The sequence below is a fragment of the Phragmites australis genome, chromosome 12 (genome assembly GCF_958298935.1).
Source record: "Phragmites australis chromosome 12, lpPhrAust1.1, whole genome shotgun sequence".
Taxonomy (NCBI): Eukaryota; Viridiplantae; Streptophyta; class Magnoliopsida; order Poales; family Poaceae; genus Phragmites; species Phragmites australis.
Window position 1 is genome coordinate 3,481,197 of NC_084932.1, and position 13,901 is coordinate 3,495,097.

A 13,901-nucleotide genomic window follows, 5' to 3' on the forward strand; every position below is an offset into this window, starting at 1 on the left:
TTCGAAGGAAAATTGTTGAAGATGAGAAAAAATAAAGGAAATACGAATGGAGAAGGGAATTAGGAAAGGAATAAAATGAAAGGAAAATAGATGAGGATGGTCTTAAAGTTAAGACCGAATCATCGATACATGGGCCAACTAGGTGAAGTTTAAAAAGAGGGCCTTAACCCTTGGTCGTGTTGCAGCATGGGAGAGTTGTTTTATCACCATTCTATCGTCCTTAGTCCTCTTTGCAACCTCTCCTTACTCTTTCTCTCCCTCGATCAGTCCCCTTTCCTCTTGTACCCTTTCTAGCATTCTCTCTCTCCTCCTCCTACTATACTCCTCTACATCCCACGTTCTGGTTCAGCCGCCTAGGCAACACCTTAGCGGACTATGTGCTCGGCGGAGGCCGCCCGCCCGCCCACCTACCGACTAGCGCTCTTTTAAACATCGCTCTTTTAGTCTTGCGTTCCACACCAATTACATTATTTTATGTGAAAGTAGTAGTTATTGTGTGACCAAGGCAAATTCCACGTACCAAGGCTTCAACTGCTGGAGCAGACCCTGGAGCTGTGCGCACCTGAGTGCGTCACAACAGGAAAGCATGTGGTCACACTCCATGAGGTCGTACTTGCTCCGATTCTTCTCACAATGCAAAAAAAATATAAGCCCATTCAACAAGTCTCAGACATATTTTTACCTCTACTTTTCTATTTTGCTCCTATATAAATACATGTAATAAATAGAGTAAACAAGCTAACCACCTCTGAGTATGGTGGTGGAAAAATAAGGGTACGACTTCAGTCAACAGGGTTCAAATTGTGATGCCTATAATTTACATTCATGTGAGTGCTTACAGCGCTTTATTTGTAGGTGTATAATAAGAGACGTGCTAAGTATGTGTGAGAGTATGTTGTGCGTGAATAGTCTTTGTGTGTATATGTGTGTTATACTTGTAATCGCAAAAAATAATGACAATGACAGAAGAACAATAAGGTCTTTACATCACCTACCGTAATTCATGTGCGCTAGTCAAAATGGACCTATATTTGGAATCGGTGGGAGTAGATTTTCATCACTACTTGTGAGATCGTGTGCTAATAAATTGACAACGTAATTGATGTAATTGTGAAATTGGAAAAAGATACAAAGTGATTTATCATTATGCATGTGATGATGATGCTCATGGTAGCAAGTTTATATTTGTGTTTTTTATATGTGCAACATATTCATGTGAGTGATGTTGTACGGTTTGACGTGAGTTAAGTTTGTGAAACTTGTGCTCGGAGTTATTGGTTTTGTTCCTGCGCAGGTGTCGTCCTAAGAGCGAATGTGGTCAGTGACAAGAGTAGAACTATGTTCATGAAGGAACTGAGGTCAAGAGGTCACACGGGACGTTCGAGCTAAAGAGCGATGCACGTGAAGGTTATCACACCGTGAAACATACATGGAAGATGTATGTGATGAAAATAGATTGCATCAGGAGACGCTACAATTTGTGGTGCAAAGCCTCATGTGATGGCGCGGAAAAAATTATTCCATAGACATATATGCGTGTATGCGCTATGGAATAAAAGGAAGAAGGAAAAGAAATTAAAAATTATATCCATGCATGTTTGGTGGGATGCATTAATTGGTCAAAGTGTTTTGACATGCCATGAATGGCATGCATGGCTGGTTCCAGCAGTAGAGCAGGTGTAGGCGTGAAAACAGATGGAATAGGTGTAGGGTGAAAATGGATCGAATTTTTGTCATCCGTTCGATCGACTGATTTAATTTATATGTTAATTGGATCTTGGATATCGGATATCCGAAAGAAATTTTAGATATCAGATCGAATCTTAGATAGTTGTATCAGATATCGGATTCGAATATAGGGAATCAGGTATACGCCAGATATCGGATATTTGAGAATAAAATCAGATATATTCGAAAACTATCTAATAGCTATTCAAATCTATCTTTCAGAGCTTATAACATTTTCATACGGGGTCGGATGGAGACGATCTTTATATTAAAATTGCAGCTCTTAATGAGATCTACAAATTTCTAGTTGATACTTTTTCATTTAAAGTTATTAATATATAGTTAATACTTTTTCATTTAAAGTTATTAATATATTCAAATAATTAATAAAATCTTTAGCTAACATATTGTACGCTCATAACTTTTCTAATTTCGATCTAACATAACCTCTTTCATGAGAGTATATTATTAATTTACTTATTCGATCTCTAATGTAATTGAGTTTTGGATACGTGGAATGGTCAGACAGTTATAACATATGCGATATATATGGTTATTACTTTTACTCAATATATAAATAAATATTTGTGACCAACATTGTCTGCATCGGACTCACCACATATTTGATCCGTATCGATATGTATCCATGACCGAGACTATCTGTATCCATATGTATTCGACACTATCCGTATCCGACTTTAAATAAAAAAATATATAAGATAAAATATAAAATCAGTGATATCTATATGTATCCGATCCATTTTCACCGGTGGCTTAGGTCAACTCATAGCCTAATGACAAGTGGCCGTGCATGTGCTAGGTTCACTCGGATGGGCCAACCAAGGAGCAAGCCGAGAGGCGCAGTCCAACCATATTCCCTTCATTTCGTTCCCTTCCCGATTCCCTTCCCCGTTCTCATTCCCTTTATTTCCTCTCATCTCCAACAGCTTCCCTTCGAGGGGGATCGCGAAGGGAAAGGAGAGAGAATCCCGTCCTGGAGGGAATGACCCTGGGAATCCCTTCGTGACGGAACCGTGAAGGGAAACCGTTGGAGCGCTGAAGGGAACGAAAATCCCGTCGTGAAGGGATTTTGGACCCTGATGGGAAACCGTTGGAGATGGTCTTTAGGCCAGTGGAGACAGGGCGCATGGGCTGATGAGGCACGGTAGCCTAGGCGAGATCTGCGCAGGAGAGAGCCATGGCCCAGATGGGTGACACGCAGGCTAGTGGACCGTTCGGTCGAAGCTTGTGTCCAAGTTGGACGTGGAGTCCACAGGATATCTGGAACCTAACTCATCAAGTTTCAGGAATAATATGTCGAGGTTGTACCACATGTGTAGATAGACAAACTTGTTTATCAAGACGTGCAACCAAAGCGAACAACTCGGCTTTAAAAATTTTAGTAGTTCATCTAGCAGCAGTTGTTATAGGCATACAAATCACTTAAAAATATTCAATCACGATGATAAATGTTAGAAAAGCAAATACCCTAGCTGCTCTCGATTTGACAAGGAGAAAAAAAATGCAAATTTGGCATAAAATACTACATACTAAATTTTCTACAAATATATAATATCTTATGAACGTAACTGCCTGATTGACACAAAATATTTTAAAAAAATTAGATATGAAAAGTAAGTTGACCTATCCAAAGCAAAAGTAGAACCATATTCTGAACTTAGGTAGTCAATTAAAGCAGGTATGGCTATTCCCAAACCTCGCCTGCCAAGTAAAACAGTATCCTCTTCCTGCCCAGAAGCAGCACCTCTCTCCCATGAGAAGCAGTGATTCGATCCTTGCATGTGTCAACCTGTCCATCAATTATATTACCTTCACCCAACATGTTCTGATTGTCTAAATCATGTTGTAGTTGAGCTGATGTTTGTAACATACTGGGGCCAAAAAAGAAAATAGGGGCATAGCATCTTCAAGGGCAACATGCAGACTATTTTCTTCTAATTCTGGAGGAATGAAAACATTTTTCATGATCGGAATTGAACCTTGGACATCATACAATCCAATCTTGTGGTTGAATATCATAACCTAAATAGGGAGCCCGGAACCAGAGCTGTTGCATGGTGAACATCAAAGTGAGCAATAATCAAATTGAATTCATTCACAATGTTCAAGTTCATCAAGTTCAAAATGTTCAAGACTCTAACCTTCTAGGGTCATCAGAAGTGCACTCTTGATGAGTTCCAAGAACTCTTCAGAACCTGAAGACATTCAAACGAAACAATAATCAATTCCCAGATGACTCCTATAACACATAGCACTGAGTCTCATACCCACAAATCTCAGCACATAAAGCAACCTTTTAAAAAAATCTTTTAAACGAAAATGGAACTGCCAATTGAACTATATCCACTCATTGTTTTTGTTCTAGTTCTTTTGAAACCGTACTCTCATTAATTGCATATAGTTGAGTTCCTTTGGTAAATTTCTATCATCACAATTCACAGGCAAAAGTAATTTCGTACCACTGCAAAGGGAGGAAAGCAAAAATAGAATTCCATGATCTAGATGCAATGAGCAACAGGACTGCACTGACATGCGAGATCTACAGCGGCTACATACATAGGCCACGCCTGCACGCCGTCTCCTCCACCCTTCACATCATCCACTGAACAAATTCAACCCACATGCCAAAATTCTTCCCAAATCACGCGGGGAGGCAGCTGCAAGTAGTATTTTTTTAATTGAACATCTGCAAGTAGTATTACCTGGAATCTTGTCGATGAAGGATGAGTTGAGCTCGAGGCATGCGTCGGGACGCTGGAACTGGCACACGGCGGCGTCGTCGAATCCGTTGAGCGTGCCGCAGAGCGCGTAGGCCTAGCCCCAACGCTCCAGATCGCAGTGGCTGTTCAAGTAGGCTCAACAGTGGTTGCAGCGCGGGACGTGATCGCCGCCGATGCCCGTGGTCGCGGGCTGGCCGCGCTCGTCGGCGGCGGCGAAGGGCGTCACAGCGACGCCCCACTGGACGGCCATATCTTAAAGTAGGAGACGGGTGGCAGGACACTCGATCTACTATGTATTTTTAGGTAGTAGAGATAAAGATATGTATATTGTGTTGTGGTTTTCAGTGTCAGAAAATAGAGACTAACAATATCGAGCTAAAAGAGAAAGTAGGAGATTAGAGTAGAACTAATCTAGAGTTTCGCAAGGAAACTTTTAGAATGCTTTAGAGACGCGTCTTGTAACTCATCCATACAATAAAGTGTGGATTTTATAAGTTTTCCTTTGTATTTTTTGTGTTCGTAGTTCTGCGGTAATTTTCAATGAATCATTTGTTCGTTGTGATTCCCTTGGGTTTGATCTATCTAAAATTATCCTAAGTATCAAGGTAACTCTGCCGTAAATTTTTTAGATATTTACATTTGATCTATTTTTATTTTCATCATAGTCTGTTTACGAATTTCATATCTTCAAATTCAGAGATTTGATTGACTTGATTCTTATGGAAATAATTTCGTATGATTGGCTATTTTCTAACGGTTGGATCTTTCTTACTATTGCTTTTAGTGATGTGATGGTTGTCTTTCTTGAACTAAATTTTACGAATAAATTAAATATTTGATTAGGATGATTTAAATTTTTAATTGTTCCAACCTCGGCTCGGGGTCTGTGAAATAGAATTTAGCTTCCACAATCATTCACCCGGTTTAATTAGATAATTTACACATATACGATCCTACACTACTTCACTGGAGTTTGTATACAGTAATACAGGTCGTGTATTCTATCAAAAACGGTCCGAAAAAGAAGCCTACAAATATAGGCCCAACAGTGCTCTGGATATAATTATTATATGGTAAACTGGGCTCCTCTGTCTTTTTTATAAAGTAGGCCGTATCTTAACCGGGCCAGACGAATACTTTTTTCTTTTTTGGGGACAATTAAGCCCGATAAGGCCCATACATTTGTGGTTGGTGGGCTTTGTGCTATTGACTCGGCCCGATCCCTACTCCTCTCAATAGAGAAGTAATTGGAACTGTTCAGAATGCACATAAATCTCAGAGAGAGAGAGAGAGAGAGAGAGAAGTAATTGGCATTTTGGCAGCTAAAACTGACAATTTTTCTATCGAGCAGGATTTAGCATTTTTCAAAAGATGCTTAGTATGGCGGCTCGATCGTTCATTTCACAAAGAGAAAGTACAAAAATAAATCGCCATGAGTTTAAAATGTCCATGGATTATTTATTTCTAAAAACAAAAAATAGCGAGGGATTACATTATTTCAGGGCTAGTCCTATAGGATCCAGTACTTTCAAATGCTGCTTATTTTTGGGATCCCTTTCCCCTCTTTATTTGATATCAACTCTATCTTTCAGGGACACAAGGCTAATCGCCCTCCAGTTTCTACATAAAAAATGATAAACTAATCAAGCAATACTGTGAGGATCTAACTTGATCACATGGATCATCAGCCTATGCATGTTCGTATGTTCTTGTTGTCTTTTTTTCAGAAAAATAAATGTCTTTATTCTGGCCTCTGCATTCAACCATTAATTATTAAAAAGTACAGCAGTAGCTGTGAATAAAGAACTAACAAATAGGCTGAACTTTTAAAAGTAAATTTGGTGACAATCAAACTTAAATACAAAACATATTAGTAAACATCCACCCATACATGATGAAAAACTGCATAAAAGTTGTTTTCAAGATACGGCATGCCACTTTCATTGTTTCCCTCGCTTGCTCTTGTTATCTTGAGGGCAATAATGTCCCCTTCCCCTGCTGCGCGCGAGTTCCGATTCAAATCTGACAGGACCAATGGAATCGTCTGCATGCCACCACGCAGAAGGATCACCGTTAATCATTGCTCCAATCCATACCAGATCAACCACAAAGCTCTCACCATGCAGATCCGTTCTAGAGGCAGTAGCAGGCTCAGGGATTAGCCGTTGCAGTCTTCCTCTAATGATGGGGCGCAGTGTACTCGCAGGTCTTTTGAGGCCAAGGCTTTCTTCCATTCCACGCACCATCGGCTCTCGGCTCTCTCTCTCTCTCTCTCTCTCTCTCTCTCTCTCTCTCTCTCTCTCTCTCTCTACGCACACTCATTTCACAGTAACTAAGCTTCTAGACTCGTTTGACCGCATTACATATGATTTCTGAAATTTAACGACCAAATTTAATCTGCATAAATTGGCTCATTGCACAGTTACTAATGAAGCAGATTTAGACTCGTTTGACCGCGCTGTAATTGTGCTAAAGATTAACACATGGCAGGCACCAATCTTACACCTCGGAAACCACATATATTTCGGGTGAAATGCAAGTTCAGAGCGCCGATTTGTTCTGTGTGAACTGAACCAGTCCTGGCTCTGTTGATGCCATGTTCAGAAGAGGGACAGTTTCCAGATGGTACAAATGTTAGTTTAGACCTTCCAAGCATGTATTCTCCAGATGGTACATTTGTACTCCTAAACAATTTACATTTTGCTGAAACAGGACATTACATGATTTTATCCATTATGTTTAGGACAAACAGAGGAAGAGAGGAACAGGTGCTGATCACATGGTCCTAGTCAGGATTGGGACTTGGGAGCATGATTGCTGGCTGCCCATGCCATGAAATGGATTTCAGGCTTTCCTCCTTGGCATTTGTGGCCTTGTTTGTTTTTCCATTCACCTCCACCAGCTAGCATTAGGAAATAAAAAGGGCCATTGAGGGCACTAATACTAAACTAATCATGGAGCAGTGCAGCCTAAAGTGACCACAGTTTCAAGCACCTTCCCCTCATTCCAGCAATCCTTTCCCTTCTCCCTCCCAAAAAAGTTTTAGAAAGGAAGGAAATAGATATATATATAGATCATGCCTTGTCCTCCAACGGATGCAAATGCAGCCAAGAAGATGAGCAGAGGAGCTGGGAAGAAGCCATCTCAGTCCTTCTGGATGGCCATGGGGTTCTACCCTTCTTCCACCTGCAAGAACAGAAGCCAGCCAGCAGCAGGTGAAGGCAAGAACAGCAGCAGCAGCAGCAAGAAGAAGAGGAGCATCAGCATCACCCGGAGCATGACGTGCGCGGGATCCATCTGCAGCACCAAGGAGAGCTCGGTGATGAGCCGGGGCGGCCGCAGCGCCTCGAGCAGGTCGCTCAAAGCTCCTGACGTCGATGCCGTGTACGCCGCCGCCGCAGCCATCTCTGCGACGTCGTCGTTCAACTCGGAGACCACGGCGGCGACCACGGTCACGTCGTCGTCCTCGCCGTTATCGTCCGCACTCTCGTCGCCGCTGTCGTCGTTCGGGGGCTCCTTCAGGGGGGTGCAGATCAGGAAGCTCTCCGGCTGCTACGAGTGCCACTCGGTCTTCGACCCCAGGAGCCTCGGCACCGCCGCCTTCCCCTGCGTCGACTGCGATGAGGTGTTCGCGAAGGCCGAGTCCCTCGAGCAGCACAGAGCAACCAAGCATGCAGGTATCTCCTCAAAAAGCCAAAAAAGAGAAGGAAAAAAACATCATCTTGCATAGTTCGAAGCTTCACATTCTTGAACATTTTCTTCATGTAAAATGTATGCAATTAACGATGCAAATCTTATGGTGCCATGGGTGATGGCAATGCCAGTTTCAGAGCTGGGCCCGGAGGACACAAGCAGGAACATCGTGGAGATCATCTTCCAGTCTAGCTGGCTGAGGAAGCAGGCTCCGGTGTGCAAGATCGAACGGATACTCAAGGTGCAGAGCAACGACAGGACCGTGACGAGGTTCGAGCAGTACAAGGAGAGCATCAAGGAGAGGGCGAGCAATGAAGAAGGCAAGAAGAACCCCAGGTGCGTCGCTGACGGCAACGAGCTCCTCAGGTTCCACTGCACCACGTTCACCTGCGCCCTCGGCCTCGCCGGAGGCACCGCCGCGTGCCAGGGCCCGTCGGCGCAGTGCAAGCTGTGCGGCATCATCAGGGACGGTTTCAGGTACTTACAGTAAACATTCAGATATCCGAGCTACGTTTCTCAGACGTAACAAAAAATAGTTTTATGAAAATAGTTGCTTGACAATAAAATATATATATCATCAGGGTCGATGGCGATGGGAAGATTGCGACAATGGCGACGAGCGGGCGGGCGCACGACATGGCGCAGGTGTCGTCGGACGGCGAGAAGAGGGCAATGCTGGTGTGCAGGGTGGTTGCCGGGAGGGTGAAGAGGGTCAGTGATTCAAGATCTTCAGAGGAGTGCGACTCTGAATGTGACTCGGTCAGTTCCTGCTTAGAGGGGACCTACTCAGATTTGGATGAGCTGTTTGTGTTCAATCCTAGAGCTATATTGCCCTGCTTTGTAGTCATATACAGTGGATATTAAATCATAACCACTAATGTAACTTAATTAGTTAATTTTGCTAGTACTACTTTGCTCTATTTCACTCTGCTGTTGCTTCTTCAATCCTTTCCTGTTCAACAGTTCATAGTGCAAATTTTCTGGCTGTCAATCCTTCCTAGTTTCTCTGCAGGTTGACCGGCATATCATGATATTAATCACATAAAACATCAAGAATAATTCATAAAAGTTTTCAAAACAAAGCATGTACAGGCACAACATGACACATGACTACATGAGAATAAGTTCACGCACTACACACAAAAAAACTGCTGACTTGTGCCAGCTCCCAAGATCTAACAAAGCCAATATCAACATCAGTTTGTCCTCATATGCAGAGCTTAGATCAGATGCTCACCTACATAAGCATTTGAGCTGCTTCTTGCTCCATAAGCATTTGAGCTGCTTCCAAGAAGCAGCTAGACAAGAGGTTAACAACAAGCAGACACTTTGGAAGAAGCAATGAACTGCAAATCTTATATTCCCATGGAGATGCTACCATCCGCTACATCTAACTCAACGTACTACTCCCTCCGGTCAAAAATATATTACGTTTTTGATTTTTCACGATCTTCGAGGTGCAACTTTGACCACTATTTTTTATTAGAATATAGTTATAATATCTATTAAAAATATATTATTATAAAAATATTTTTCAAAACAAATATATACGTATGATTTTTATGTTTCCAAATTAAATATTTTGAAAGCTATTTATGATCAAAATTATAAAAGTTTGATCGGATCTTAATCAAAACTGTTTATCTATGACAGGAGGGGTATAGTACTGATCCCTAGCAAGTGCTACTTCTTATGAACCTCAATAACCAGTAGATGTGATGGTGATTGTACCGTATTTTAATCCACAATATGCTGAGGTTGTCTGCTTGTGCACAACATGATCTACAAGCTATTCTAGCCAAACAGATCATAGGTTCAGGATTGTTTGTTAACCGTTGTTAATCTAGTATTCCCATGGCATGTTCTGTCTGTCCATAACAAAACAGGACAAACATCAAGAGCCAATAACAGCGAAGAGTGTCATCGGCAGAGTCTAAAAGATCTGTTCTCAAGTTGCCTGTTTTATTCCATTGGATACTGCAAACGACGTGCTTAGAGCGCTGTCTTGATGGGGGTGTATATCAAGATTCAACCTGAAAATAATAAACGGGCACCAAATTTATATCCTAGTGGCTACCTATCTGCAGTTTGGAATGTGCTGGACCTGCAGGTAGCGGGATGCAAACCATGTGGTACTTAGCTGTCTCAGAAAATTGGTTAAAATCATCAGGCCAGTTTAATCCTTTGAATAATCTTGCCCTAAGAAAGTTTCGTCACAACAATAACAACATTTCAGAACCAACCTTTTCATTACAAAATTTATCACAAAATGCCTACTTACTTATGGTGAATGTGAAATGCCCATCAACTAGATAAATGAGAATATGTTCATTGGGGCCAGACCATCATAATGCTCATATCGCAATATATTCCATTTCAGCTGTTCATGTTTTGGGGGAGAGATTCCATTTCGGAAGTTTATGAGGATAGAGACGTACTTTCATATTGAAACAAATATAACATAACTTGTACATTAACAATTTATATTAGTTTCGATTTTGCTTCAGTCAAGGAGCTAAGTAGTACGCTACTCATTTGAAACATCTAGATATAACAAACATAAAGAATCTATTATGAGTCATGATGATATCTAGTGCAAAAGATAAGAAACTAACAGAAACAGCAACAAAAAAGTTACAAGACGCTTATTTCTAAATTATTGGTTCATGATTATCAATGGCTAACATTTAACCAGATGACTATAACACCTTCATTTTGATAAATACCACAGAAAGTTACAATACCACAGAAAATAGAATAGCAACCTTCTGCAGCAGGTAACATGTATTTGCAACCAACATTACCGATCAACAGTCAATAATCATGATTTAACATAAACTCCTTACCTCCTGGGTAGCAAGTGGTGTACCAAAAAGATGTTTTTGAGGCAAAATACCACAAAGAGCTCAAGGACCACACCTTTTGCAAAAAGCCATGCCATACAACTGGACTGTGTAAGCTAACCAATCAACTGACAATAAATTCCATTCTATCTATACCTTTGCTTACTTCGATATATCTAGGATCATAAACATGTAATGTAAGATAATGATTCACAGTTGTAAATTTCGAAGAAACACATACCGAAGATTTTATTTACAGAGGATAGGCAACTAGAATGTATCAACAGTCTATTATATTTTTTTTATAACTCCCAGCTCATGCTAGTGCAAACACCAAAGCATAGCATCTCAAATGCAAACAAGAAATGCTTTCATCATAACATCATAAGCAGCACAAGAGGTAATGCCCATAGTTGCTCAAATAAACACTACTAAGATAACCAACCATTAATTAGAGAATTCATTTCCAAGCTTTATCCACATGGTGTGGGACCACAAACATAAACAAAATAGACTGGTTTACCAAACTAGGTGCAGCAAGTATCACTAAACAACATAACCAACGACAAAGAGCTAATAACATACTTCATTCGGACTCATCAGAAGTTAGGTCAAGCATAACTAAGCCTCTTTCTTCTCCAGTGTCACCATATGCTCGTAGCGGGCATGAACGCCGAGGCTATACCCAAGAAACCCGGCCATGCCAATCATACCGAGCGGGTGGACCAACACCCCGATGGCCTCGCCGAAGAGGTAGGAGAGAAGAAAGTCCGGTAAGAAGAGTAACACACCGCTCCAGTAGATGAAGCCCATCTGATTGTCTGTGATGAGAGCACCGTGCAGCTTCTGCACCGCCACGAGGCACGCCCATAAGAAGAGGCTGAGATCGATTAGGATCGACAGCAAGAGGACAATCCAGTACTCGTCCACGGTGTAGTAAATCACCCATGCCGCGCCCGCTGCGCACACCAAGGAAGTAACGGTCGCGTAGAAGGAAACCATACAGAACACGCCCCTGTCCCACTTCAGGTCGTCTTCGCTGCGAGTGGGGACGGCCTCGGCAGACCGCTCGGTGCCCTTGCGCTGCCGGTAGTCAGAGAGAGCGTACCCAAATAGCCCGGCGGCGTAGGCCGTGTCGAGGAGCATGATGAAGATGCCGGCGGAAGAACTTAGGTGTGTGACGGCGGCGGCGACCAGCGCCATGTAGGAGACGGAGACCAGCACGGTGCCCGCGTGGATCGTCGCCGTGAGGGAGATGGTCCACAGGGCGAGGTAGGAGCTGGCGATGACAGAGAAAGTCCACACGGCGCGCCGCGGCTGGTCAGCGGAGAACCACAGCGCCAGCGACGTGAACAGAGCGAAGGCCGCGCGCGCAGGGGTGAGCTTCTTGGAGACGGCGCCGCGGGCTGGGGGCTTCGAGACCTTGGGCTCGGTGGCCACGCTGCCGGAGGAGGAGGAGTTTCCACCCTTGGCATTGCCGTTGGTAAGGACCTGGGCGCCGGCTTCGTTGGTGGTGACTTCCTCCGTCGTGGCGCTGCGGTCGACAGCGGAGGGATCGCCGTTCCCAGCGATGGTTTTGACGGCGGGGAGGACGCCGTTATCCATCTCCATCCCCTCGCCCTTGACGCCGACAGAGGGAGGAGCAGCCATGGCAAGGGTGAGGGCGGCGGCGAGGCGAGGTAGGGTTTGGGAAACGGATTGAGCCGGTGGGGACTCGAGTATCGTGCTCTCCCATCTTCTGTTCTAGCGCGCCGCTGGGTGAACCATTTGGGCTTGGGCCTATTCAGAGAGAGAGAGAGCTGGCTGGCTAGCTGGGGAGTTGCCAACTTTCAATCACTCCATCATGGCTTTGAAGAGTTTTTTTATTTTATTTTATATTTTTTCATTAAAAAATTAAATAAATAGATTTCTCGTGAAAATTTTTCAAAACCAGTGCGTACCGCTCACTCATGTAGTGGTTAAGCCCTTACCGCTCCCTGAGAGGATGATAAACAATTCTACATACTCTTACTGTCTTTTCATAGAACGGATATGCTTACAGCCCTTTTTGCGGTAAGCACATAAACAGTACCCGTGGTGAACAGTACTCTGAAGTTCAATTTTCCTTCTATCTTTTCTATTCAAAATAGTGATATTTTGTTGCTCCAAAAGTCCTAAATTTTTTTATACGTGTTACATAATCCATGTGCAACCCATTTTAATTGAATTCACCAAAAAAATTCTGTGTAGAATTTAAACTAAAATTCTCCAAAAAGACTACTTTTATAACTTTTAGTAATTGTCTCAAATAAATTTCTAAAACACTGGTAAAATTCACTAATATTCTTCTTATGTGATATAATAATTTCTAAAATTATTTTTAGCACTAGAAATCACCATGCTTAATATTTATATGCGCAATTGATACTAGTGTTCTTAGTGATTTCTGTGCTTGTAGAGAACTAAACTCTACTTTTAATTCTGATCCTTCATTGCACAGGAACAACCGAAGGAATTTATGTGAATTAAGTTTACTAGTGATATTAATTTCTCCTATGTGAGCTACTAGTACGTCATCTCTAGCCACATATTGACGAAACGAATGAATTTGTAGGGATCGGTGACGTTTTAAGAGAGGATGAATTAAAACACTTAAAATTAATTGACTTCTAAAAATTTTCACAAGATAAATCAATATCAATTTCTATCTAAATGTGTTCTAGATTTATCTAGTGTGTCTACTCTACCACTCAAAAACGTCTGCGACCTATAGCCAACTCTACCGGCGTTGCTAACTTCCCATCACCGGACCATCCGGTGCGTTTAACACTTTAAGTCTTCCTTATGAACAAATGCTCCGGTGTGTACAAATGTTATAGCACCGGACCTTCTCGTGTATACATTTTTTATGGGACTT

General features: G+C 42.3%; 2 protein-coding genes and 1 pseudogene across 2 annotated transcripts; 1 reads left to right on the forward strand and 2 right to left on the reverse strand.

The window, feature by feature from the left end:
- Window positions 1-3,305: 3,305 nt before the first annotated feature.
- Window positions 3,306-4,719, reverse strand: LOC133887292 (protein transport protein SEC23 D-like; annotated as a pseudogene).
- Window positions 4,720-7,311: 2,592 nt separating this feature from the next.
- LOC133887209 (uncharacterized) lies at window positions 7,312-9,159 on the forward strand. Its single transcript, XM_062327160.1, has 3 exons — window positions 7,312-8,146; window positions 8,294-8,639; window positions 8,744-9,159. Exons 1-3 carry the CDS (start codon window positions 7,546-7,548, stop codon window positions 9,024-9,026), a joined length of 1,230 nt encoding a protein of 409 aa, XP_062183144.1. The 5' UTR covers window positions 7,312-7,545; the 3' UTR covers window positions 9,027-9,159.
- A 2,124-nt stretch (window positions 9,160-11,283) lies between these two features.
- LOC133886901 (uncharacterized) lies at window positions 11,284-12,746 on the reverse strand. Its single transcript, XM_062326813.1, has one exon. It carries the CDS (start codon window positions 12,653-12,655, stop codon window positions 11,627-11,629), a length of 1,029 nt encoding a protein of 342 aa, XP_062182797.1. The 5' UTR covers window positions 12,656-12,746; the 3' UTR covers window positions 11,284-11,626.
- Between the last annotated feature and the right edge of the window lie 1,155 nt (window positions 12,747-13,901).